The 26,374-nt window shown below is 48.0% G+C and overlaps 1 protein-coding gene across 1 annotated transcript in view; it reads left to right on the top strand.

The window, feature by feature from the left end:
- Window positions 1-23,251, top strand: part of PLPP3 (phospholipid phosphatase 3) — a 47,367-nt gene extending 24,116 nt beyond the window's left edge. The window contains exons 2-6 of the mRNA XM_051624925.1: window positions 524-681; window positions 5,872-6,155; window positions 7,297-7,354; window positions 15,689-15,865; window positions 21,395-23,251. Of these exons, the coding sequence (XP_051480885.1) occupies window positions 524-681; window positions 5,872-6,155; window positions 7,297-7,354; window positions 15,689-15,865; window positions 21,395-21,520 (803 nt within the window). The 3' untranslated portion in view covers window positions 21,521-23,251. The remainder of the gene's footprint in view (window positions 1-523; window positions 682-5,871; window positions 6,156-7,296; window positions 7,355-15,688; window positions 15,866-21,394) is intronic.
- Window positions 23,252-26,374: the final 3,123 nt, after the last annotated feature.

Raw genomic sequence — 26,374 nt, 5'->3', positions numbered from 1 at the left:
AACAAGAGAGGAGGGAGCTGAGGAAGGCTTCAGAGGCACTAAAATAATGGGGATGGAGTGTAGCTGGGCTGACCAGGTAGGAGAAGCTGTGCTGATACTCGATCCTCTGGTGTTTGTTTGCACAGCTCTGGGCTGCCTGCCCGTGGGGCAACCAGCAGAGCATCAGTCTCTCGCGGGAGAGAAGTGCCAGGTTCATTTTCATGGCTTTCTGCAGAGGGATTGCTTTGGGGGTCCATTCCTGTAAGTTAATATTTGCAGTGCACAAGGCTTAACTGAAACCAGGCAGTGCAGACATCTGATAACCATAACAGAGGAGATGCTTTTTCCCCGCAAGAACGACTTGGAAAAACAAACCCCAGTGTTATTCCCTTTGGAAAGATAGCAGGATGAAAATCAGGAATGGTGTGGCGTGGCCTGCAAGTGGTTTTCTAGTTGGTTATTTTATTTATTTATTTATTTTGTGAGTGGCTTGTGTTTGCCTGCATTGCTGATGGGTTTGGTTATTGTCTCCCCTTCTGTCTAGCCGGGTTGCCCTTCCTCATCATCGAAACCAGCACAATCCAGCCCTACCAGCGGGGCTTCTACTGCGACGACGACAGCATCAGGTACCCGCTGAAGACGATGGAGACAATCAATGACGCAGTGCTGTGTGCTGCAGGCATCCTCATTGCCATCCTTGCTGTAAGTACCAAAACCTCTCCTGTCTCTTGGCCATCCTTGATGACTTTTTGTCACAGCTGATGCCACCAGTGACCCATTGGTGTTGAGCACCATCTTGCTGGTGTGTTCATCGTGTCTACCAATCTCCTCTGCTATTATCTGGCTTCCATGTGAGTGTGGAGCAGTAAACATTTGCAAATGAAAGCTTGTAATGGGAGGAATGAGATTACTCTTGGAGCCCATAAACAGGCCCAAAGCTGTTTGGGCAAGTCTGTGAGCTCCACAAGAGCTTTTTCACCCTCCGGAATGAGTTCAGAAGCAAGAAGACTTGAGTGTCAATAAGGACTTGGCAGGGTTTGTCCCTATTCAAATAACTCCTGATATTTGCCTATTTTACAAGGTTAAAAGAAAAAAAAAAAAAGATACATCTTTTCAGCTAACCAGTGCCTGGAAAAGTTTCACAGGTTAGTATTAGATTTTTAAGAGGTTGTATATTGCAGCCTTATTACAAAGACAATTAAAACCTTCCACGGGCAGCACATTCCCAGAGTTCTCACTGTAAAAAGTAGTTAATACACCACCTTCCCAATGCCTCCTCATTTCTCTTTTCCTGCCAGGTTTCCTAGAGCTGTGCTAGGAAATGATTACATGGTGAGAGCTTTATATGTCAGCCAGAAAAGCTGAATTCAGCCCAAGGAGTTGAGCTTCCTTACACCAGCACATACCTGGTTCTGGGGCAGAAGGCAAGAGCTGTCTTCTGCTTGCTTTTTAAATGATTCCAGCTGAAGATCAAATTCCCCTATGAAAGTACCTCCATTTTCCTTCTCACCTGCTGCCAACAGACCTCAGGTGCTTTCCCAGAGGTGGACTTCCATCTTCTTGGTCCTTCAGGTGAGGAGGGATGGATACAAAGAGTTCAGGAGCACTTGTTCCCCTCCTTGCTTTTATCTTTCCTCCTAGGAGCAATGTCACAGGCAATAGGTATTTCAGCATGGCAGGGTGCCTGCTTTGGTTATACCCCATCCCTAGCCTTGCTGTGAATATCTCCATCATTTTGTGATCTCTCCACCATATCCTGACCATGCTTTGCAAGGTAGGTCCCCAAAACTGCCTCATTCCTGTGACCCCACGCTCCTCCTAACAAGCCCAGAAGGTGCCAGACCCTCAAATTTATAAACACAGCAGAATTTTGCCCTGCAGGTGAATTACCCCCAAGTGTGGAAAAGCCATAAAAAGTGAAATAAAAAAGCCTCTCATTTTTGCATTACTGCCTAAGCTATCCGCATGCCAGCTCTGTGTGGAGTGGGCTTCTGATCAGTAATGAGGCAGTGGCAAATACAGGAGTTGGAACAGAAACTGGAAACATAATCAGCTGCTGATGTGATCCATCAGCTTTCTCCCATGGAGTAGCAGGTCAATTAAAAGAGAAAGAAAATCCCCAAAGAATTAGATATTTCTGCCCTGGTTTTGCTGTGCCCACAACAAATGTAACTTAATAAGGTAAATTTAAAAGCTGGGTTATTTGCTGTTGAGTGATACAAGTGGCTAACGAGGAATGGAAGCAACAGATTTCTTTGCTATGGCAGCGAGCGTGGAAAATTCAAGTCAGCCTGACCTCTTTTTGCAGATGTAACCCAGATACCAGCACTGCTGCTGCATGATAGGAATTCCTTCCAAATCCACAGAGCACTGACTCTGTTCTCCTTTTGCTCACAATGTCTGCTTCTGGAAGGCAGGACAGTGGTTGTGAGGACTTGCAGGGAGCTGACCTTCTGGATGGTGCAGCCAAAATTTCACGCCCTTGCTTAATGTGCTGTCATGGTCAGTTCTAGCCTTGGGTAAAAGGTCCGGGTCAGGTTTTAAATGGCTTGAGGACACCCAGAGTGCTCATTAATGGCAGAGGCGAAGACCTTTGCTTCAATCAGGATGTGAGAGGTTATGCATTTGGTTTTAATACCTGTATATTTACTGACTTCAGGCAGATGTCTGTGCAGATGACCCTGGAGAGGCTCGTGCCCCTGGGCTGTGTACGTCACTCCTGACTATTCTCTTGCTGGAAGATGGTTAAATTGATCATCTTGGGCATGGAGGCATGTTGATGGTCCCTGGGATGGCCAGGGAATGGTGACATTTTCTTCTTCCTGAGCTTTGCATGGGTACTGCTGCTGAGCTGCCCTAAGTCCCCACACTTGATAGGTCTTGAAAGCCAATGAAAAATACCTAAGAAAATTAATTTGCTAGATGATCTGAATTGCACAGCTGGATTAGCTGATTGTTTTACAGTTGAAGGTGATACACTTCAGTGTGATTAAACACAGAGAATGTTCCACCAGAGACATAAGTGATTAGAAAAGCTCTAAAAGTAATGACAGGCTAAGGGGGTTGCTGGTGATACTTTATAATCATGATAAAAGGGCACAACCACAAGTCTGCAGAAGGCATTCACAGAGAAGCTTGATATTGGCTTCTCTCTAGTGACCATCTTCCTGAAATGTGTGTGACAGTCCCTTGGGAGCTGTGCCCACCTCATGGGTGTGGCACACGTCCCATGCGGATGGCTCGCCAGAAGCACACGGCATAAGAAGCAGCCTAATATCTTTTAAGACTTGTTTTCTTTTCAGGATGTCCTTTCAGTTGGTGCACATCTGTGCTGCATGAGTATTTCACCATCCTGCTCTGTCTGGGACAGCACTGCCAAAGAAACAAGTTCACCCCATTTTTGGCTTCTCATTAAGGCTGAGCCGTGGCTGTAGCAAAGCAGGGAGGGTTCATGGCTGCCCAGCAGTGTGTTAGTGAGGGAATCAAGTCTCCAATTTACAATCTGCCACATCTGTGCAATTACCCAGACCACCAGCGGGGAGAGAAAAATATTAATCCCCAGACTTTTGTTGATCCCCTTTTTTAAATGGTCACATGCCTTTCCCAGGCCAATAGCCTTGGATTTACGTGGATGTGTTTCTGAGTTTGGAGTCATGGCACATCTGCCAGTATCGGATGTCATCCTTAATTTGTCTCTGCAAAGCAGAGGCAAAGAAGTTTAGAGTCTCGTGGGACCCCTTCTTGCAAATTTAGGCTTTTGGGAGACTGCAGGTGGTGGCCATGCCCTCATGCAGGAGCATCCATGTCCATCCAGGACACCCTGGAGTTGCCTCCTGCAAGAGGAGCAGGAGATGCTCCAACCTCGCTCTGCGGTTCTCATGCTAGTAGATGTCCTGGCAGGTGGTCCAAAGTGGAGATGAACCATGGTCTTTGGAGTCTGAGAGGATTACAGTGCTGCTGGAGCCAGTTAGCTGCAGCTCCCCAGAGAACTTGAAAGAAGGACAGGGAACTGCTGGAAAGAGTCCAGCACAGAGCCACAAAGATGATGGGAGTGGATTATCTCCCTTATGAGTAGAGGCTGAGGGAGCTGGGTCTCTTTAGCTTGGAGGAGACTGAGGGGCGACCTCATCAGTGTTCACAAATATGTTAAGGGTGAGTGTCAGGAGGACAGAGACAGGCATTTTTTCAGTGATGTCCAGTGATAGGACAAGGGGCAGTGGGTGCAAACTGGAACACAGGAGATTCCACATAAACATCAGAAAAAAGCTTTTTTTACTGTGAGAGTGACAGAGCCCTGGGACAGGCTGCCCAGAGAGGTTGTGGAGCCTCCTTCACTGGAGGCTTTCAAGACCCGCCTGGACACATTCCTGTGTGATGTGCTCTGGGTGATCCTGCTCTGGCAGGGGGGTTGGACTAGATGATCTTTTGAGGTCCCTTCCAACCCCTAAGATTCTGTGATTTTGTGAACTCTTGGCCAGGACCAGATTTCCAAGAATAAATCTTAGCAGTGACACGCAAACCCCAGGATGACAGTGCAGCCACCCAAAGTATGTCTGTGCATGGTAGCAGAGAGCTTGGCCTTTATTAGTTATTATTGTAGCTGTATCTCTCTTTGATAAAGGCTGCTTAGCTGCAGTTGCAGCTGCCTTAGGTCAACCTTTGTTTTTTCAAGCAACGGTACGAGTGAGTTCAAACAATGATACAGCTTCATCTCCTCTTAGTCTAATTGCCATACTTTTCCAGTTTATTAGTTTCCAAAGGTTGTGCCAAGCTTTTAAAAAAGGTAGGCAGGGGAGCCTTGTCTCCTGCATGCTGCTGGCAGGCTGCCACGCCGGGAGGAATATTGCTGGCTGCTCCAGAAAGGGATTAACATGAAGGCATTTTTCCTGACAGTTAATTGTACATATCACAGTCCTTGTGACTAGAGAGGGGCAGGGATGAGGGGGTGGCCAGAAGGAAAAAAAAAAAACAACCTTGCCTCGATTTATTACTCAGGTATAAAACCATTTAAAATAATGAATCAAATCCTAAAGCTGTAGATCTGGAGTTCAAAAACTAGGCATGTAACATGACAGAGAACAATTTAAGCCTCTCTTTGGGAGAAGTGAGACATTTGGAGGCCTTAATTTCACAGCCTGATTTTCATTAACCTGCCTTTTAAGAGTTGGGATCATTAGAAGTCAAGTCCTCTGCTCCCTGACTGTGAATTATGCCGATACTGTCAAACAGCAACACCCCTGTCACAAGAAATATGTCATTTGCTGCCAGGCAATGGCAGGACCCCTTGAAATGCCTAAAAATAGCTGGTGTTTATGGAGGCTTCGAGCTGCTTGATTTGGGTCTGGTGGTGGCAAAGGATTTGGAAGGCTTGGCCTTTTGGGGCAGAATCTGAGAAGTTAGGGCCTTTCTGAGTCTTCCTGTTGTGTTCATGGTTTTCAGAGAGGGAGATGAGAAGGTTGTTTATTTGTTTTCCTCCCAAATCAGTTTGCTAAGAGGGTAGTGGATCTGTCCTCTCCTTCCCAAACACACACTGATTCTATATCTGGTTTATGTTAAAAATTTTTCTCACTATGCTGGTGTAGATCTGGGGTACTATTGCTCTTCTGTAAAGATCTGCCAGCATGCTAAACCAAAATCTACCTTTTTTTCCTTTCTTCTTGTTAATCAGTTTTTTCCATGAACAACATTTTGAGCACTGCAGTCTCTCCTTGAGCAGGAAGGGGAGGAGGATGAGGAGATGCTGGGCTGTGGGCTCTCCTTCCTGGCTGTGGGAGCAGATTCCTGCTTCGAGATGCTTGGAGCACAAGGAGCTGTCTCAGCTGGGCCTTAGCCACCCATCTTGCAGAGCATCTTTCCTGCTCTCTAACCTCTCCATTGCATTCCCCCCCACAGATTATAACTGGAGAGCTCTACCGCATCCACTACCTGAAGGAGAAGTCACGTTCCTTTATCCAGAACCCCTACGTGGCTGCTCTCTACAAGCAGGTGGGCTGCTTCGTTTTTGGCTGTGCCATCAGCCAGTCCTTCACAGACATTGCCAAAGTGTCCGTCGGGCGCTTGCGGCCGCATTTCCTGGAAGTCTGCGATCTGGATTTCTCCACCATCAACTGCGCGAAGGGAGTTTACATCCAGAACTACACCTGCAGGGGAAGCGACAGCAAGGTCCAGGAAGCCAGGTGAGAGCCCGTGGTGTCTCAACAATGGGTTGCTGCCACCAAAATGGTGTCTCCTGCTAAGTATGTCTTGGGGTTTCTCTGCCAGCAGTAGATGACTCGAAGGCTACTTTTTCTGCAAAGGCTGTAACTCGGTCTGGCAGCAATGGGCAGTTTCCCTTGGGAGTCATGGAACTCGGCTGAATGATGTTTCTTTTCCTTTCTCTTTACTCCTACACTATTGTTTCCCTGAGTGGTTGCTCAATGTGAGAATTCACTGTGAGAGCTGAGCTCATGGTTAGCAGCTTGAGCTGTCCCATGCTGTGGAGCAGTGGACTGAGAAGACAGGCTGAGAGAGTTGGGAAGGTTCAGCCTGGAGAATAGAAGGCTCCAGAGAGACCTTGGAGCACCTTCCAGTATCTGCAGAGGCTACAGGAAAGCTGGAGAGGGACAAGGGCGGGGAGTGATAGGACGAGGGGGGACAGTTTCAAGTTGAAAGAGGGTAGATTTAGATTGTATTTTAGGAAAGATTCTTTCCTGTGAGGGTGGTGAGACACTGGGACAGGTTGCCCAAAGAAGCTGTGGCTGCCCCATCCCTGGCAGTGTTGAAGGGCAGGTTGGATGGGGCTGTGAGCAACCTGGTCTGGTGGGAGGTGTCCCTGCCCATGCAGGGGGGGCTTGGAACTCGATGATCTTTAAGGTCCCTCCCAACTCATACCAGAGTTTGATTCTCCTCCAAAAAGGCTTCATGTAGGCAGGGCTGCCAGCACCTCCCTGGTGAATGTCTCCAGCAGAGGCTGTTTTGACACTGCCAGGGGCACATTTCACATGGTGCAATTAAGCAACTGGAGAAGTTGTTCGTTTCTTATTTCTTCACGGTTTCCTGGTTATTTAAGGAGAGACGATGAGTTATCGGGCTATCCTGGAAATAACTGCTGTCCCACGAGCAGACCAGGAAGGGCTGAACAATGGGAGCATCCTGCCCATCCGTTCGCCTTCTGCCCCGCGCGTGAGCGGGGCGGAAAATGGGGGGTTTATAACCTGAAAGACTTGGGGGGGTTGTGGGTCCCTCTGCTCTGGCACCCTCTCAGTTACCCTATTACATGTAAAATTGTGACACCGAAGATTAAAGTGGCTGGTTCTTAGTGCCTGCTTTGTTTTGCAGGAAATCCTTCTTCTCCGGGCATGCGTCCTTCTCCCTCTACACCATGCTGTATTTGGTGGTAAGTACCTCAGCCCTGCTTCAGCCTGAGCTGCTTGATCCCCTGTTCCCCTTTCCCAGGGTGCTCACCTGTGTTGGGTAGCGATAACGGCACGATGAGCATTGGAGGCAGGGAAGGTCGGGTGAAAAAAAGGAGCCTGAACATGCTGGAGAAAGATCCACTCTTGGCCCCTGAGGGGTTATCTGGAGATTCCTGGGGTGGTGGCTGAGCTGTGCAGCTTTGGGATTTAGCCAAGGCTGCAATTAAATCCGAATTCTACTAAATGTGTGCAGGTTTGTTCACCCTGCGTTGTTTCCACTGGGGAGAGTTCAGGGCAAGCCAAACTCCTGCACGGATGGACGGGGAAGATGGGCAGTCACGGCTCTGTTGGGGGGGGGAAGGCAGGTTCCCAAACGTGCCAGCTGAGCAGGTGGAGCAGCCTCTTGCCTGCCTGGAACTGGAGTGAAGGGCTGGGACTTGTTTTTCTTTGTCAGTGAGAAATGGCTCTGCCCTTCCTGCGCCGGGGCTGGGGCCGGGGCGGCTGCCAAGGTGCTTCCTGCCGGGCTGCGGGAGGCAGGCTGCCTGCACCCCTGGGGGCTGCACCCACACACAGCTTTTTGGGAGGAGCTGGACACTGATTTGTGTTCAGTTCTGGATTTTTTTTTTTTTTTAAAAAAACCCTAGTTTATTTTTTTTAAATGATCAGGGAAAAGTTTTTAGATTCCTTTCAAGATTTGTGCCCCCCCGCCAGTCTCCTCTAAGCTCAGAGTAGCAAGCAAATTACAAACACAGCACTGATAAACTTTTATCTCTGGGCAGTGCTTCTCCTCATCCCTTTACCCTCCAAAAATATTAATATTAGAGTATTGTGTTCAGTTTTGGTCCCTGCTCTACAAAAAGGATGCAGACAGGCTGGAGGGGGTCCAGAGAAGGGCCACAAGGATGATCAGGGGACTGAAGGACCTGCCATATGAGGACAGGCTGAGAGAAGTGGGTTTGTTCAGCCTTGAGAAAAGAAGACTCAGGGGAGACTTCATTACCATGTTCCAGTAGTTAAAGGGTGGCTACAAAGAAGTTGGAGATTCCCTATTTACAAGGAGTCAATTGGAAAAGACAAGGGGTCATGGGCACAAGCTGTTCCTGGGGAGATTCTGATTGGACAAAAGAGGTAAATTTTTCACCATGAGGACAGTCAACCGTTGGAATAGTGTCCCAGGGAAGTGGTAGATTCCCCCACATTGGATGGTTTTAAGTCTCAGCTTGACAGGGTGCTGAGCCAACTCGTGAAAACTATAGTATTACCTAGAAAGGTTGAATGAGATGATCCTTGAGGTCCCTTCCAATCTGGCATTCTGTGATTCTATGATAAGTTTCCACTGCTCCCTCCTACCTTGTCAGCCCTTAATCCCCCTCCCTGTGAGCAATTTCTGTAATTTAAGTTTTCCAGGCTTTTGGGGGTGGTGTATTGAATTTTTCCCTCGTTTTCCTCCTATTTTTTTCATTCTTGGAAGACTTTTGAATTTCTTGAGTAAACATTTTGGCTGTTTCCTCCTTGCTGCATTACAGTGCGGAGCACCCCGGCGATGCTTGGCAGGAGGCTCAGCCCTCCCTCCCTGCCTTTGCAGAACTTTTTTGAGCTGAGTTTGGAAACCATCACTCACACTGGCATGTATTTATTTCCAAGGAGATCTGCAGGCAGCCAGATAAGTCAGGCCTGAGATGCTTTTGAGCCTGGCATCCGGAAACAGTGAGGACTTCCAGTCCCTGTTACGTCGGTGGTGATTTTTCTCCAAATACTCAGCAAGGTTTGGGTTGTCCTTCCAGATAGGTTTGGGTTTTTTTAGGAGATGCTGCTCCAGGGCTTTTTTGGCAGCCAAACCCAGTGCTTTACCTTTTGCATAGGGTCATGTCCTGCAGTATCCTTCAGGGTCCTCATCCTTCCCTCTTCCCATCTTCCCACCTCGCTCACCTCAGCAGTGGCTGCCCAAAGTCACCAGGGCTTGACCCCGTTTCCGCAGGGCGCTGTGCAGACCGTGTTGCTTGGCTGGGTTTTTTCCATGTTTTTCTGAAAAGCCAGGAGCTACGGAGCAAGCAAGAAATGAAGTGGCCTGTGGCAGTGCAGCAGAAACACTGGTGTCCAGAGGGGCAGTGGCAGGAGGTGCAGTGGAACCCCCAGAACTGCTGTGCACCAATGCCTGCTGCATGATTTGCTTTCTAACTTTGCAGCAGGCTTCAGAAGGGATGTCCAGCTCCTGCAGAATGCTTTGGAGCAGAAAGCTGCTTCTGATCTTTCTTTGCTGCCCTTCCCTGTCCCCACAGGGGAGCACTTGGGCTATCAGCAGCTTCTGCTCTTCTCCCTGCCTGATCGAGGATAAGAGGCTGCTCCACTTAATCCTCTTCATGGAGCATTTTTGACCCCCCAGTCCCTTAAGAACGATTTAATTTTTTTTCTTGTCCTAAAACTGGGATAGGGTTGGTAATAGGCTCCTACTGACTAGCTGCTCAATTGCCTTGTGCCTTAAAAATTCAGGGGAAAAATTATACCAAGTGTGCAGTCATAAATTGAAGGAAGAAAAATGCCACTTGAGACAAGTTGGACATGATCATCATAGAGGTCTTTTCCAACTGTGACAATTCTGTGATTCTGTGGTATCAGAGGTGAGGAAATAAAGATCTTTGGGGTCTTTCCCAACCTAAATTGTTCTAACTTGTTTCACAGCCCTCTCCTCTGGCTCCCTGGCCACTGCCTGAACATGGTATCTCCTAGAAAAAAGGGAGGCAGAAAATCTGTCATGTTGGAGAGGCTGGTAAAATCTTTGCAACAAAAATTTTTGAATTTGAGGTTGTAATAACCCAGAGGGATTTTATTCAATGCAAAATAAACCCCACTCTCTTGCCCAGCTCAGTTACTGAGAGGGTTTTTGGAAGCCTGGTTAGAAACATGGCATCCACCGTGCCAACACCTGCAGGAGGTGGGTTTGTTGGATTTAATCAGGGAATCATCTCAATGGTTGTTTTCTGGCTCCTGGGAAGTTCCTGGCTGTGCTGCAGCAGGTTGCTGCTGGTGCTTTGGTTACCAGGAATTTGCCAGGAGCATTCTCAGAGTGGGGGTATTTGTAGGGCTGAGCGTGTGCTGCAGAGACTTGGCCGATCTGCCGCATCCTGAGAGCGTTCCCTGTTGAACAATACTTCATATTTCAAGGATAAGTCACTTCCCGTCTTTCTTGGCATTCCCTGGCTTCACTCTTAGAGCCCTTTCTAAATGATAATCATAGAATCATAGAACTATTCAGGTTGGAATGGATCTTTGGGATCACCAAGTCCAAACGTCATCCCTGCTCTACAAAGTTCTCCCCTAAACCATCTCCACCAACACCACATCCAAACGACCCTTGAACACATCCAGGGATGGTGACTCAACCACCTCCCTGGGCAGCCTGTTCCAGTGTCTGACCACTCTTTCTGTGAAAAAAAATTTCCTAATGTCCAGTCTAAACCTCCCCTGTTGCAGCTTGAAGCCCTTCCCTCATGTTCTGTCAGTGTTTTCAAGCTTGCCTCACCTGATGGAGGCGGGTGCCAGAAAGCTTTAGTTGGCCTATTCAGAGATACCCAGATTCCCACACATCCCACAGGGCTTTCCCTGCACCATGGGGATGGATTTGCCCAGGTGTTCGGTGGCCACTGGATCTGTGACTACAGCTTCCACACTGCCCAACACAGCAGCAGTGTCCTGTGGTATCCATCAAGGAAAAGCAGTTTGGCCACAGGCTCCTGGTAGGAAAATGCAGATAGATGCCAAGACTCGGGGCTTTGGGGGGAAAGTGCCAGGGAAAGGCACTTGGAACACAGTAAAATCTCCTGGGATTTAGTTCTGGGACTTCAAGGCTGAGTTTCTCCCAGCCTCCTTGTCACCAAGAACACCCAATTAACATCAGGCCTTTGTATTAAAAAATGAAGAGGGGAAATTACACTTGGGTAATCCTCTTTGTCTAAATTTTCCTTGCTTTGTTACTCCTTGGCTGAGGGAGCCTGTAATACATATTTATAGCAGACTGAGGAAGGAGGAGGTAACAGCCCCCTGGACCTGACCCCACACCTCCAGATTTAGTTTTGCTGGACAGTCTTTGCAGAGAGCAGTGGGGACTTTCTGCTTCCCTCAAGCACATGAGACCATAATGCTGATGAATTTTTTTTTTTTAAGGCACAAAGTTGCCTGAAACCACACAGAGGAGGCAGGAAAATTAATATCAGAAAAGCTAAATGACTGTCTCTCAGCAATGTTGGCTGATGCTGGATAAAATGGGGGTAAAACAGGGCAGGTTGCATGTTTGATGTGTGGTGGTGGGTTGAAGACTTCAGGCTGGATTCGGTGTGTTCTGCTGAGTTGTGTTAAAAGAATGAGAGATGTTGCTGGTTTTGTGGATCTTGTGAGCGTGGAGCTTTGCACTGGAGTTTCCTGCTGAAGGGTGGAGGAGGTCCCAGAGCCCTCATGCTGCTGAGCAATGATGTGTGAAGGAAACTCTGTGGTGGTTGTGGACTTGGAGTCAAGCTTAGCAGTGACCTTAGTAAGCGAATAAACTGGAATGATGTCAGAGGCCAGTGCTGAGGTGTGGATTGTGTTCCCAACAGGGATATTCCCAATGGAGAGGGAGGATGCTGTACGCCCAGCAAAGGCAGGGGAGAGGCAAACAACACATCCCTTTGGTGCTGGGGAGTCTTTCTCCTGTCTGTGACTCCTGGCCATCTTGGTGCTAGAAGCCAAATTTGCCCTTTTCCCTTCCTGCAGCTGGCTTGTTACACTGGAGTGAGTTTGAGGAGTTTGGTGTCCAAACTGCTTTGGGTACCACTCTCTTTGCAGATGGGGTTGGAGATGGAGGTAACTTTGGGTCACACAGTCAGAAACAAGCCCAGTCATTTCTCAGAAGGAGACCTCAGCTGTGACCAAGTGATGTGGTTGATGGAGTTCAGCCCTGTGTGAACAGGATGGAATTTCTGGGTGGCAAAAAAGCCCCGGGAGGCTGGAGGTGATGCTTTTAGCCCGTCCCTTGCCAGCTCCTCCTCAATGGGTTTGCTTGGGGTTATGTGTGGCTGCAGACTGTCCCCACCAACACTGTGGAAGTCCCCTGGCAGAAGAAGAGTAGTGTGACGTCCTTCAAGCCATCTGCTTTGTGGTAACTCAGTCTCTGCCAGGAGACAGTGGATGGGAGCTCCAAATAACTCCAGTTCTGTGACTGCGCTTTGTTCCACCCGTCCTTGCTCCTCTTGATGCTCCTCCTGACTTTTGCTGCCCTGTGATGGTCTGTGGTGGAAGTAACCCTGGTTGTGGTCTTGCTTCTCTGTCCCCCTCCCAGGAAGGACTCCCATCCAGCTGTATGTTCCCATCCAAATCTGGCAGTCCTTAGCAGGCACCACTTCGATTTTCTCTCAGGTTTCCTAAAAGACTCTTCAGAAGCAGGTTTTCTAAGAAATTGCCAGGAACTTCCCATTTCTTAGTAATAGCACTAATGCCTGTTTTAGGGAAATTCTGATCCTTTCAGCCTCTGAGCCTCTTTCACTTTTTTTAAGTGAAAGAACCTCAGCACCCTGGTGTTTGAGCACAGTTTTTAATGCACTGTATGTTCATAATATGCCTGTGGAATGTGAAAAGTGCTGTTACCCTGTTGTTTTTTTTCTTTGTGAATGGGGAACTAAAGAGCAATTTTTCCAAGACTTTTATTGCTGCAGTTAAAAGGAGCTCATTTGAGATCTTCACACTGGTACTGTGGTGTCTTTGATGCATCTATTTGGGGGAGGGTTTACTCCTCCAAGATATGCAGGTGTGGGTGTGAGCTGGGTGCTGGGGACCTGGGTGGCACCCAGTGCACCCCGTGTGGTGCCACACTGCCCTTCCATCCCTTTTCTAGGGATAAAAGTGTGTGCACAGAAACATGTTTATTTTCTAAATACTTCAGCCCCAAAAGTGTCTGTGTTGTTATTGTGTATTGAAACTCAGGGTTTGCTTTTCATTCCTAACTTTTAATAGACACTTTGCTTCCTCACCTATGGGTGAGCTATTGAGTCCAGCAGCAAATTGCTCTTTTAAGGTGTTTGACAGAGCCTCAAAACTAAAGTTCATTTTCAAGTCTTCCTGGTGGAACCAAGAGTAATAGTTTATAATAATAATATACAATACTTGGTACTAATTTTGCTCTGCCACAACATACTGGAACCTGAGTTTTGCTCTGTCACCGGGACTGGGCTGAGATTCTTGAATATGAAAATAGTCCTGAGCTTAAACCATGGCAATAGAAGCACGTTTTTGTATCTTTTGGGCACTTTAAAAATGTGACTTTTAAAAATGCTGTCTTCTACACTCAGAAGTTGTGTTTCAAGATGTCAGGGCCCACAGCTCTCTTATCACCACCTTCCCTGAATGCATCCTAGGAGGATCCTGCCTGCACAGTTTATTGTTGGTGGCAGATCACTGGCTGCACAAGTATCATGCCAATGGCAATTCAGCCAGCCTGAGCACTGCTAACTAAAAATGCAGTTCCCTGCTAATGAACCACAGAGATCTTTGCTTGCAGGATGAAGTGCCTGCTGTGAAATCACTGCAAGTAACTGTGCAGGATGGAGTTGTGCTATTTTACAGCTCCAGCTTTCCAGCTCAGTGGTGGCTGCGTCTTACCTGGAGGGAAAGCACCTCCTCATTACTTGTGGGTTTTTCATCATTTTTGTACGTCCTTCTGGACAGAACCTGCCTCTTAATTTTGATATGTTAATTGTTGACTCATCTTTCTCCTGAACATAGAAACTATGACCACAAAGAACCAGCCTCCTGATGCATTTGCTGGGCTGCATGGTGTGGGTTGGCAGTGGGGACCTGGAGAGCTGTAACTCGTGGGGTGTGCAGGGTGTGGGGTGTGCACGGTGGTGAGGTGGCTTCGTTCCCAGACTCAGGCTGGTTTGCAGAGATATTCCCCGGAATCGTAACACGTGATACCCAGCACCGAGCTGGTTTGGTACTGCTCTCTTCCATGTTAATTGCCTAGCAATTTGAATAATTTGGAGCATCTGCTCTATTCAAATGACATGATGTTTCATTTCCTCTAAAAAGCCCAGTGTGTGTTCTTTCTAAAAAGGGGTAAATAGTATGTTTATGCAACAGCCAAATATACTAAATTGGCCAAAACGACACTTCCTCCTTATCAGCTTTTCAATTAATTCTGCTTTCATAGGTAAATGGTGTCATTAAGTTATTTGTGGTTTCAGGAACCCAGAGAGAGCTTCATTCTCTTTCATATCAAGGCAGTGTAAACTGCTCTGGGTGTGTAAAAGGGATCGTAAATGGGTATTAAACCTCTTTCCAGCCCTCTGATGTTGCAGAGTCCCATGAAGCCCGCTGGCTCTGACTCCCAGCGCTTCATTTGGGAACAAGCAGAAAACACCCGCTGAGCCCACGGGCAGCAGGTCCCAGCTGCAGGAGCCCAGCAGTGTTTTCCAGGTGCTTTTGACACTCTTTGAACCACGCAGTGCCTCTCTCCCCCCCAGGCCCAAAGGCTGCTGTGGTGTCACAGCCTTCCTCCCCGCCCAGCCCCGCGCATCTGGGCAGCGAGTTGCTGTTTTCCTGTCTTCTCTTCCCGCTTGGCTTCCTGGTTCCCACAGGAACTGGCCGTGCCCACTGGCTGAAACGGAAACAGGCCTGAGATAGTCGTGGAGCAGGGGGGGGAATGTCCATTTGACATCATGTCAGCTTCATCTTTTTGGGTCGAGCCAGGACCTTGCTTTTCCCTCGCTGGGTCATGGTGCCTTCCCAGGCCATGGAAGAATTACAGCAATCTGGGAGGACTGTGTTTTGCATGAACATCATTAGCGCTTGTGGCTGTGTCTGCAAATCCTCGAGGCTGGCTCCAGAGGTGGGGCATCATGTGTTGATTCCTGGTTTTCCTTTGAGAGATGTCATGGGTGCCCTAAATTTGGAACCTTGCTTCTCTTACACACTCTAAATAGTGGTGGGGAGGGATTTCCTTACTGGGCCCGATGGGATGTTGTGTGTGACCTTCAGGGACTTGGAGGCTGAGGTGGGGCCAGGGGGTGAGTTGGGATGTGGTGGGTCCCAAGCTGCTGGCTCTGCCTCACCAGCCACTGTGTCCACCTGCCTCTGCCCACATCCCCTCCACGGGACAAATCCCACCAGCTCTGCTCCCTTCTGCCTGTTGGGAGTCCACACATTTCCAGGAAGCATCCTTCTTCTTTGCCGAGCCCCACGGCCAGCCCCACAGAGCAGCTGCCGCCCTGCAAGTGTGTTTTGGGCACACCTTTGCTGCTGCCCTGAAATTAATGCAACTTTTTTTGTTTTTCCTCTCTTCTCCACAGTTTTATCTGCAGGCCAGATTCACGTGGAAGGGAGCCCGCCTGCTCCGTCCCCTCCTCCAGTTCACCCTCATCATGATGGCGTTTTACACCGGCCTGTCCCGCGTGTCGGACCACAAGCATCACCCCACCGACGTGCTGGCAGGCTTTGCACAGGGAGCCCTGGTGGCTTACTGCGTGGTGAGTGCTTCCCTGAGCAGCTCCTTCCAGGGCCTGACAACCCTTTTGGGGAAGAAATTGTTCCTAACATCCCATCTAAACCTTCCCTGGCACAACTTGGAAGCCATTTCTTCTGTTACTTGTTACTTGGGAGAAGAGACCGGTCCCCACTTTGGTCCAACCTCCTGTCAGGTGGTTGGAGAGAGCAAGAAGGTCTCACCTCAGCCTCCTTTTCTCCAGACTAAACAACCCCACTTCTCTCAGATACTCCTCCTAAAACTTATTCTCCAGACCCTTCATCAGCCTTGTTCCTTCTCTGGACATGCTCCAGCTCCTCCGTGTCCTTTTTTTACTGAAGGGCCCGTATCTGTGGTGTGACCTCACAAGTGCAGAGTATAGGGGGACCTAGTCCTGCTCGTCACACTATTGCTGATACAAGCAAGGGTGCTGCTGTCCTCCCCCACCAAACAGCATATCCAGGGAAAAATAAAACATTTAAGGGTTTTCCTCCATCAGCTTGACCTCCAGGAGGCTCAAGGTGAAGAGCCCCTTCACCCAGAGAGTTCAGGTCCTGAAAAGTTGTTCAAACAGGAAGAGCATTTCCCTCTTGACCAACATTATGTGCTCCTCCAGCCACCCTGGGTAACAAGCATCGACTCATTTGCAAGTCTTTCCCCCAGGACCCAAACAGGGAGCTTGGGATTGTTGGGATTATGGTTCTTCCCTGCACAATGTAGCCAAGAGCCAATCCTCTGGTGCCTGCCTGGCAAGGGGAGGCCAAGTGCCCCATTTCGTGGTGGGTTTTTAATGTAGCAGAAGGGCTGGTGAGAACACGGCCAACAAAAGCCCTGCCCACTGCTCTGCAGCTGCCAGGCTCCTTCCCATGCCATTTAATTTCCAAAGAGTGACCTGATTGTGCAGCCCTGTAACTCCAAGTGACACATGGAGATGCTGAAAGCAGGCAGGGTGGGGGGCACTGGGCTTTGCCTGAAAACAAGAGGCTGGGGGTTACGGTCAGTCCTGTGTGTTTGTGCAGCTTCCTGAGAGCAAAGTTTTAACAGCTTGCCACTTTCTTGGGGTTTGGGTGTTTTGGTTGGGTTTTGTTGGGTTTTTCTGACTGATCTAAAAGTAAAGCAACCCTGGAGGTATCGAGTTCTCTAATAGTTTATTTTGCAAGGAGAGAAAATAGGATTTTTTAATGTACTTTCCACTTATTGATAGTATTCCAAAGCCAAGACAAAAATGTCATTGTTGGGAAGTTTTTATGAAGTATTATGAGCTGTAGCCGTTCGCCATTGCCTCATGCCAATGTCCCATGTGGGGCCAGCAAACTCAGAGAGGGAAAATTAAGAGAGGTTTGCTGTTGCTGTAAGGCCTGCTCCCAGCAACAGTGTTACAGGTCCCATGTCCTTCATTCCAACATTGGCAGTGTGTTTCTCCAAATCCTGGAAATCATTTCCTATCCCAGCAGTCAGCTGGAGCACTGTGATGGCAACCCTGAGGAGAAAAGGCCCTGAGCAAGGACGGGAGTAACAGAGCAGCTTGTCTTGGTCCTGCTGCCTCAGTTTGTATCTTTTGGGTTTGTTGATACATCAAGTGCACATCACCAGGCAGTTTTTACAAGGGAATATTTACCTCTCCGTGCACCTTCCTGCTTGGGAAGTGGGGTACAGCAGTTTACAGGGGGAGTAGGGACCAGCGGATCCATCCATGGAGTTTCAGAAAGACAATAGCTCTCCGGATGCTCGGGATGGGTGTCCGGATGCTTCCTGGCCAGGACAAGTGGCAGGGCTGGCTGTCCCCTCTGGCAGCTGGAAGCTGTGCTGGGAAGGGGAGGCTGCGGTGGTGCTGGGCTGGTTTTCCTGTGTCGAGGTAAACCCACATAGGAAGCAGCTGCTTGGAGTTTCACAGGCAGGGTATGCCTGCGAGCCTGGGGCAACCTGCACTGCTCTTCCCAGCCAGCTTCTGGAAGGGCAGCTGTCTCCACACCCTTGGCAGGCATGGCTGGGAACATCTCGGGCAACAGTTGAGGACTAGGACAGGGTTTAAAGCCACCCCTTGTCCCGTTCTGGCTGCTTGTGAAGAACTAGCAATGTGTTCTTGTTCTCCCAAACCTGGCTTTCCTGGTGTGAACCATGGCCCAGGTGGGGCTGGCTGACTTTTGGGAAGTGGCAGCAAGGGACAAAGAGAAGAGCCCCCCTGAGACTCCCAAGGAGTTTGCATTAAACGTAGAGTTTAGCAGCTTCTTGATAAAAGCTCTGGGATCCAGCTCTCGTGCCTGGGATGCTCTGAAGCAGAGGGAGGGGCCTACAGACTCATCACCTCCAACCCACCCTGGGTGCTCCCAGACACACCTTCCCCCAACAAAGCCTTCAAGAGTCCTCTCTGATGATAGTCAAGGGCTGTTAAAATACCATAGTTATCAGGCTGTAATTTTCAGTAGAAACCAATTGTGGGTTTCATCTCCCAGGGCTGCCAGAGCTTAAATCCAGGTTGTGCTGCAGCAGACACGTTTGTCCTTCAGTGCCTGAAATAACAACCAGAAGACATTAGTGTCAAGCACTTCCAGCTGATGAAACATTCAGACTTGGATCCAGGGTGAAATACGATGAGGAATTCTTAAATGGAGAGTTTTTATACTCACTGTAAGCAGGCTGCTGTGTGTTGTGTAGTTTATGTCTCATGATGGAGAGAGAGAAAAGGAGAGATGTCTGAAGGACGTGCTCCTGGTGTTGCTCTGGTGAGCTCAGATGAGTTGTTTTAACCTCTCTGTATGTGATTAAGGATTTCTGCAGTATAATGAAAAGGAATAGGAATTTTTAAGTGGCAATATAAGGTACTGGCATACTTTGTATAATACACGCTTTAGTCTTCTGCTGTCAAGTTTTCTTTATGGGTGGAGAGCACCTTCTACAGGAAATGGAGCTAATCCAAGTGAAAAACTTTGCACATTTATTAGTCCTTTTTTGTGTTAAGCAGTTCAAGCATTAGGAGGATTTAACACACTCTTTTAACCCCCAAAGATCACATTTCATGATTCCTATAAGTGTTTGTATAACCTCCAGCCATGTTCAAGTGAAATACAGTTTAAAGAGAAATGAAACCTCTTACCCAGTCTCTGAATTAAAAGCAGTGAGCAGCACAGTAAAAGCTAAAATACCTAGGATGACACTCCACCATAACTCATTCCTGTCCAAAATAAGGACCAGACTTGGTGTAATCCCCATATGCTTCTTGCATTCAGCAATCTCCTCCCATAAATTGATTTGTCACGGCTATCTTGGGGCAGAAATTGGACATCTTTTTGATTGAGTCCAGCTCTCTGAGGTGGGCAAGCGAGCAGGATGGCATCAGAAATACACCGAGCCAGCTGAACAGGGGTTTTACAGTTATTAACAACCCAAAAGAAAACCACTGCCAGAGCAGTTCCACACTCCTTTACACTGTGATGCTGCAGCAAGAGGCCAAGCTCCAGCCTGCCATCCTTGGCGGGTTCAGCTGGATCCTGTTATTTAACCAAAAGCACAAATGTTGCTGCTTGGGTGCCCTGTAAACAACTTTATCAGCTCTGTTATACAACTAGGCAGCCAGACACTAATAGACAGAAAAAAATAAAGAGCTGCTTCATACGTCAGCTCCTTCCCTGCATTTCCATGAAGCAATAAAAGCTGAGCAACAACAGCTTGGCTTCCTGCATCCCCGCTTATAATTCTAGGAGTAAATTGACACAGCAGGTTCACTGTTCAGCTCAGTTCCTTATCTGTCTGTGCTGACAGGGACTTGCAAAAGTTATTTCCAAGGACAACTAAACCTCCTGTGTAGGGCTCTGGGTAGCTAGGAAACGTGGATGTGCAGAGGGGAAAAACTGTTGCCCCCTCCCCACGTTACCCAGCCTGGCTGTGCTAATCTGCTGTTACTCCTTTGAGCACCTCGGCCTTATTTTTCTTTATTGTATTGATTTATCTTGCTCTTTAAATGTTACATCTGAGAACTGTGGGAGAAAACGCAAATGTGCTAATTCCTGCAACCACATTCTGCTCCTCCTGAGGCTCTGGCTCAGCAAACCCACAGCTCGGTGTGAATGGTGTTTGAGGATGGCTGAGATGAGGCAGAAGCAGTTGGTGGTGGGACCAAAGGTTAAGACTTTGGTGCCAGCTGACGAAACGATGAGTCCTCTCCACTTTTTGCCCCTTTTGTCCAGAGGATCTGCACTGTCTGACTCTTTTCCCTTCTGGCACAGGGTTTGGCAAGGGAGAAAGTGCCCCAGTCCTGGAGGACTGATAAGCTTTGTGCAGCGGCTGCCAGGGGAGGATGTGGAAGTTTCCTCCCAGCACTTTGTTTCTTATTGTGTTGCTACCTCCCAAAATTACCAAGTGCTGGCTTTTTCACATCCGGCAGAGGGGTTACATCACGCGATATTTAGGAAGAAGAAGTCAGCAATAGATCCTCTTCTCCTCAGGCTTTGGCTGCAGGACCAGACCCCGGCTCTGTACCAGTGTCTTGGTGGGGCAAGAGGAGTGTCACTCACTGTTGACTCATTGCCAACAACTTTTAACACAGCTTTGATTTGAAAGCTTTTCATTGCCTACCTGGTGTCTGGCTGAAAGAACTTTCATGCCAACTCCATCCCTAAAACCACCCACCATGAGTCAGGCCAGCCTTTCAGAGACCTTTGTTGTTTCATTGGCGTGTGGGCCACGTATCTGTTTCCTGGCTTTTCAACCTGTTGAGCAGAGGTTTGGGTGTTGCACTCAGTGATGACGCACTGAGAAATGACATTGTTCTGTGATGGCTTTATGCTGTGTTTTGAGAGGTCTGAGCCTTTTTCCATATCTTACAGAAAGGTGGTAGCAAGCACTTGAGGTTTCACAGCTCTTGGTGTTACATGCAGGCATTCAGTAGCTCAAAAGTGCCTTTTTATTTTTTTTTTTTTAGTAACTTGAAGATCTGAATGTATTCTAGAAGTCAGATTTTTTAACGAAGCATCACCCAGTGTGGCCTCTACTCTGTCCTAGTGAGACCACATCTGGAGTATTGTGTCCAGTTCTGGGCTCCCCTGTTCAAGAGGGACAGGGATTTACTTGAGAGAGTCCAACAGAGGCCACTAGGGTGGTTAAGGGACTGCCTTACAAGGAAAGGCTGAGAGATCTGGAGGCTGTTTAGTCTAGAGATGAGAAGATGGGATCTTATGAATGTCCATAAATATCTGAAGAGTGGGTGTCAAGAAGGAGGAGCCAATCTCTTTTCAGTCAAGCCCTGTGATAAGACAAGGGGCAATGGATGCAAACTAGAACACAGGAAGTTCCACCTCAAGATAAGGAAAGATAAGGAAAAACTTTTTTACTGTAAGGGTTACAGAGCACTGGAACAGAGTGGTTGTGGAGTCTCCTTCTCTGAAGGCTTTCAAGACCTGTCTGGATGTGTCTCTGTGTCACCTGTCCTAGATGGTCCTGTTCTGGCAGGGGGCTTGGAGTTGTTAATTTCCAGAGATCCCTTTCAGCTCCTGACATCCTGTGATTCTAAGTTTGCCTTTTCCACTTACTCCTACAGGTGTTTTACGTCTCAGATCTCTTCAAGCCCAAGATAAAGACTTGCCTGCCTCCACCACCCATCCGGAAGGAGATCCTTTCACCTGTGGACATCATTGAGCGAAATAACCATCACAACATGGTGTAGACCTTTGAGAAATTGGATGGGTGTTGTATTTTATTTTATTAATTTTTTTTTTTTTTTTTTTTTTTGCAAAAAATGACTGCTGACAGCAACTACCTGCTGCTCTCAAATCTCATCAGACAGTAGAATGTAGGGAGAGACTTTCTTGCCTGACCAGTAAAGTCTTACTCTGTGGTCTTTTCAACTTGCAACACGTGGATGAAAGGGGTGGTGGTCAACTTGGTCAGCTAAGTCAAAAGGACAGTGAGAAAGCAAAAACAAACAAAATAGAAAAGCCAAGCAAACAAAGAGAGGTGCCGGAGTTCTGGATGTGCAATTGGTTTGAGTGTTCATGTTGTAGTGAACGCCAAATTGTTCATAGGCTAATGAACACTAAGGGATTTTTGGAAAGCTGGCCATCTTCTTGGTTTTGTTTTTTTCTACTATGAAGATTTCCAGTGCCTGCGAGGAAAAAACCCAACACACAACAACTCACAACTAAATTGTATAGCACTAAATGTGAGAAACAGCACTGAGTCAAGATCTGGGATTGGTTTGTAAGAGTTGCTTTTTTCTCTTTCTGATACTAGTTCATTTTTGCCTCCTCTATTCCATACTGTGACTTAAGTTTAGGAGAAGCTTGCCCAGTCAAAGATCTCTGAAGGGTCTCTCATCACACTACACACCTTCAACAAGCAGTCCTGAGATGCGAGGCTGGGTAACTCCATCCTCCGTGCGGAGAAGCCACGTTTCTTCCTCTCCGCTGGCTCCCTGGCGAGGGTCGGTCCTGCCTGACCCCTCCAGGCGTGTGCAGCACCCACAAATGGCCCTTCATGAAATGAGCATCCCCTGCTTTCCCCCTCCCCTCCCCCAGAAAAGAAAACCACAGCAGGTTCTCTGCGCACCCGCGGGAGCTGGCGGGTGGCACGTGGGGAGCGGCGGCTCCGCTGAAGACGCGTTCGCACTACGACCTCGGGGCTGAGTCCCGGGGAAACTTTTGATTCTGCAGTTTTGGGACGGGCTGCTGGGCGGCCTGTCCCAGCCTGGGTGTCAGTCAGTTTGTGCATCTTCCTCCTCCTTCTGCTCCCTTGGGCACCCTGGTGCTCGCCGCGGCAGGTGCCAGGTTGTGCGCTGCGCGCGGTGACATCGGTGGTAGATCAGCTGTGCCTGTAGCGAGTGTGATTTATGATCTTAGTTTTCTTGCCCAGAAACCACAGGTTCTTGGTCTGCAGCCCTTTCACAGAACAAGTTTGCAAAGGGATCCTGCAAAGCATGCAGAATAATGGCCATTTGCACATCCTTCTTACAGAATCCGTCCTATCATTTCAACTATAGCAAGCTATGATTTTTTTATATATATAAATATTATATAAATAATGTATAAAAAACCTTAAAAATTAACTATGTAAAATATTATTTCTGAAACAATTTTAGATATATCCACTATGACTATAAACTGTGTCCTGACCTGTGTTATTTACATTTTGCTGCTTAAAAAAGCATTGAATTAATTTTTTTTATAGTCGACTAAAATATTGTAGTTCTGTGGTAGTAATATTTTAATGAAAATAACTACAATTAGAGACATTTGTATAAAAAAAAAACATATTAAATTGTCTGTATTTTTGTAATGTTCCATTTTGTAAAGAGAAGAATATTCAAAGACTTTTGTAGAATACAAAATTGAAGTTTGTATCTGCGAAATTATTGCTGTATAAATGTGCTTTTTAAATAAAAGCTCATAACATGACTAAACATCCTGGAGTGAGTTGTGTTCTGCCTTTGGATTGACCTTCCCATGCCCGAGAAATGGGGCCTTGCTCAGCAGGATGACTTGGGGTGAGTGACCCTTTAGGATTTGATGATGCATGAGGACATCTGGGTAAGAAGGACCTGACTTCCAATGGGCGTGAAGGGAAGTCCCACCAGCTTCTGGCTGGGAAGGGTGTGACAGGGACATTGGTGGGTTTGCACTGAACTACTCTTGGCTACGCCCATTCTTTGTGAGGGCATCCATTTCTCTTTGGCAATATTATTACCTTTAAAGAAATAATATTTAAATAAAAGAGTCTGAAGAGCCACAGCCAAGACGCTTGGTGTCCTGGAGTGTCCTTACCTGGGAGGATTCAGGACTGTGCTCTGCACAAGCACCTTTTCCATGAAAAACAGACACTTTGCAGCTGGACAAAATCCTTGCAGCTCACTGGCTTGCAAAGATGGGGGTGGAAGAGGAAAAGGAATTAAAACACGACAACGCGTGCTCAGATACACAACCGTGCACAGCACACAGTTACAGAGCAGCCTTGATTATTGGATGATGATGATGATTTAACTTTTTTCCCTCCCCCTACTGAAGCAAATGAACATCTCGGTGGTGACACTCGCTCAGAGCTGCGTTTCGGCCACTCCTTGAGTGAACCACATGGGCGAGATAACGCGGCACCGGAATAATTTGCAAGAATGCCTGACAGGAAGAGAATACCACATCAAGCTGCAAATAAATAGCAGGTGGAAATTAAGCAAGCAGAACTCAGCGAGCACTTGCTATTATTATCCTAATTAGTAGTAATATTTTATTACACATGGAAAAACTTTGTAAACCTGCACCTGTCCTCAATGCAAAGGGAGCTTTCATGGTGCTGCGTGTGATCTGAAGGTGTTTGGAGGTTGAGGGTTGTTGCAGAGATGAGACTTCAGCCTCAGAGTCATGGCCATGACAAGACTCTTAATCCCCAGTTTATCTACAAAATATGCTGCTTGGATCTAAGTGACCTGGGTGGGAGGAGGAAACCCTGCCCACATCTGCCTGTGTCTGGGAAGGGGTTTGGTCCTGGGGACCCCTTCCCATGTGGGACTGGGGTGAGAAAAGTGTTTGTTTTGCATCTTAACCCCCACCTACTCGGAAGAAAACAGGAATACAGATGTCTGGGTGAAAGAGGAGGGCTTGGAGAAATGTCCAAGGGGAAATGGCACAGGAGGCGATAGAGCTGGGGGCTGCTGGGCCAGAGTCATGGAACCTCACTCAGGATGCAGGGGTCAGGTGGGGGAGAAGGAGAAGAGGCTGTGGGTAAATTTGTGGAAGGCTTGCAAGTTCAGTGTGGGGCTGAGTATCAGCAGTGCCAAGGCCTATTTTTGGCTGAGCAATGGTTGTTTCCTCCTCCACTTCCCATCCGCCTCCCTGTGCTGTCCAGTTCCATCCGCGGCCTCGGGCTGGGAGGGGAAGGGCAGCTTAGGGCAGCTTAGGAGAAGGGTGCAGCTTTGCCAGGACTCACTCCTGCCAACTGCTTGGGAAAGACTTAAAAGGAAGTGATAATTGCTAAAGGCAGCACATGGTGGTGTGGTCTGCAGAAACCTTTCTGGGTTAGCAGAGCATTGAGTAAATATTCAGGTGCTAAAGGCAGAGCAAGCACTGATATTAAATGAGCATTTCAATGAAACCCTGTAGAGAAGTGAAAGTATTTGGTGGGCTGGCTGAAGGAGCAGAGGTGTAGGTACCACAAGCCAAGAGCATGGTGACAGGGCATATCTCTTACCATTGCTTCCTCCCAGGCAGGCAGGAAATGAAAGAGAAATGGGTGAAATGGAAAAAGAAAAAAAAAAAAAAAACAACGACACAGCACAAAACACAAACAAACAAAACCACCAAAAAAACCCAACAACAAAAACCCCACCAAGCCCATACAAATATGCAGATCCCAACTGCTTCTGCAGGTGATCCTCAGGCAGCACCAGCTGGAGCTGGCACCCTGCAGCAAGCACTGTGCTGTTTGGTCCCTCAGACACACCAGCAGGCAGCTGCTGAGGCTGGTGCTTTGCATGGCTGCTCTACACATTGCAGGTCTCTGCAGCCACCCCGGCCAGTGAGACTGACCAACAGGCTCCCATGTGTGCATGAACACAAGACAGGTTGCTGGAGCAGGAGGCTGCATTATGGTTGTGGCCTTGAGTGCAGCAGGAGCTGGTCTGCTCACACCGATGCTAATCGAGGTTGTGGAGCAGCCAGCGCAGCATCTGCCTTTGATGCTGGGGCCTGGCTGGCAGAGCCTTCCTGCACAAGAGGCTGTTCTGGTCAAACCTGTCTTCTTTTTTTTTTTTTTGCCTTTTTTTTTTTTTTTTTTTTTTGCCTTTTTTTTGCCTGCACAGAGACTGGTTCAGCGTGTTTTCACAAGCTGGGCTTCCTGCATGCACCTGACTGCCATGGGAGCAGGTCTTTTGTTCCAGGGTAAGAAAAGGTTTACGCAAGCCCCAGGTTGCCCCAGGTTGCCCATGTTTCAGTGCGCCTGAAGAGCTTCACTCAGCAGGAATGCCTGGCAGCCTCCAGAGGCTGAAGCTGTTGCACTTCTGCTCAATGATTTTTCAAATATGAAGTTCCCGATCAAGGGATGGTGGAGGGAGGAGGTTCATCCCACAAGGAGAGACCTGTTTTTTTAATGCTCCAAAAAAAACCTGCCTTGGTTTCATCCAGCTGTTCATAAAGGTAAAAGCAGCAGCCAGCTGTGGAGCCAGAGGAATCTCAGGCTGAGGTCCTGCAGCACTGGTGGGCTGATATCAAGCCCATGTCTATGGTTGGGGTGAAGCATGGCCATCCCTGGAGCTGGGATCTCACCTCTCCCCCCAGTCTCCCTTTTCACTTGACACACCCTCTGCCTTCATCCACCGCTCTCCTCCCAAATGGCAAGTGATTCCTACCTTGTGTTTACTTTTACCTCTGGAGACCAGATCAGAGGTTTAGATTTTATGAATGAAGTGAATCACTTGCCTCCTGGCTTCTGTAAACACAGTCCGTAGACGAGCTACTGCCCATCTCCTCCAGCCTTTCCTACCCTTGTTCCCTGGGTGCTGGATGGTGGGCCTGGCACAACCTCAGTGACAACTGCT

This window comes from Apus apus, chromosome 7 (genome assembly GCF_020740795.1).
Source record: "Apus apus isolate bApuApu2 chromosome 7, bApuApu2.pri.cur, whole genome shotgun sequence".
Taxonomy (NCBI): Eukaryota; Metazoa; Chordata; class Aves; order Apodiformes; family Apodidae; genus Apus; species Apus apus.
The sequence above is the reverse complement of the archived record's forward strand: the minus strand, read 5'-3'. Positions and strand labels throughout refer to the sequence as shown.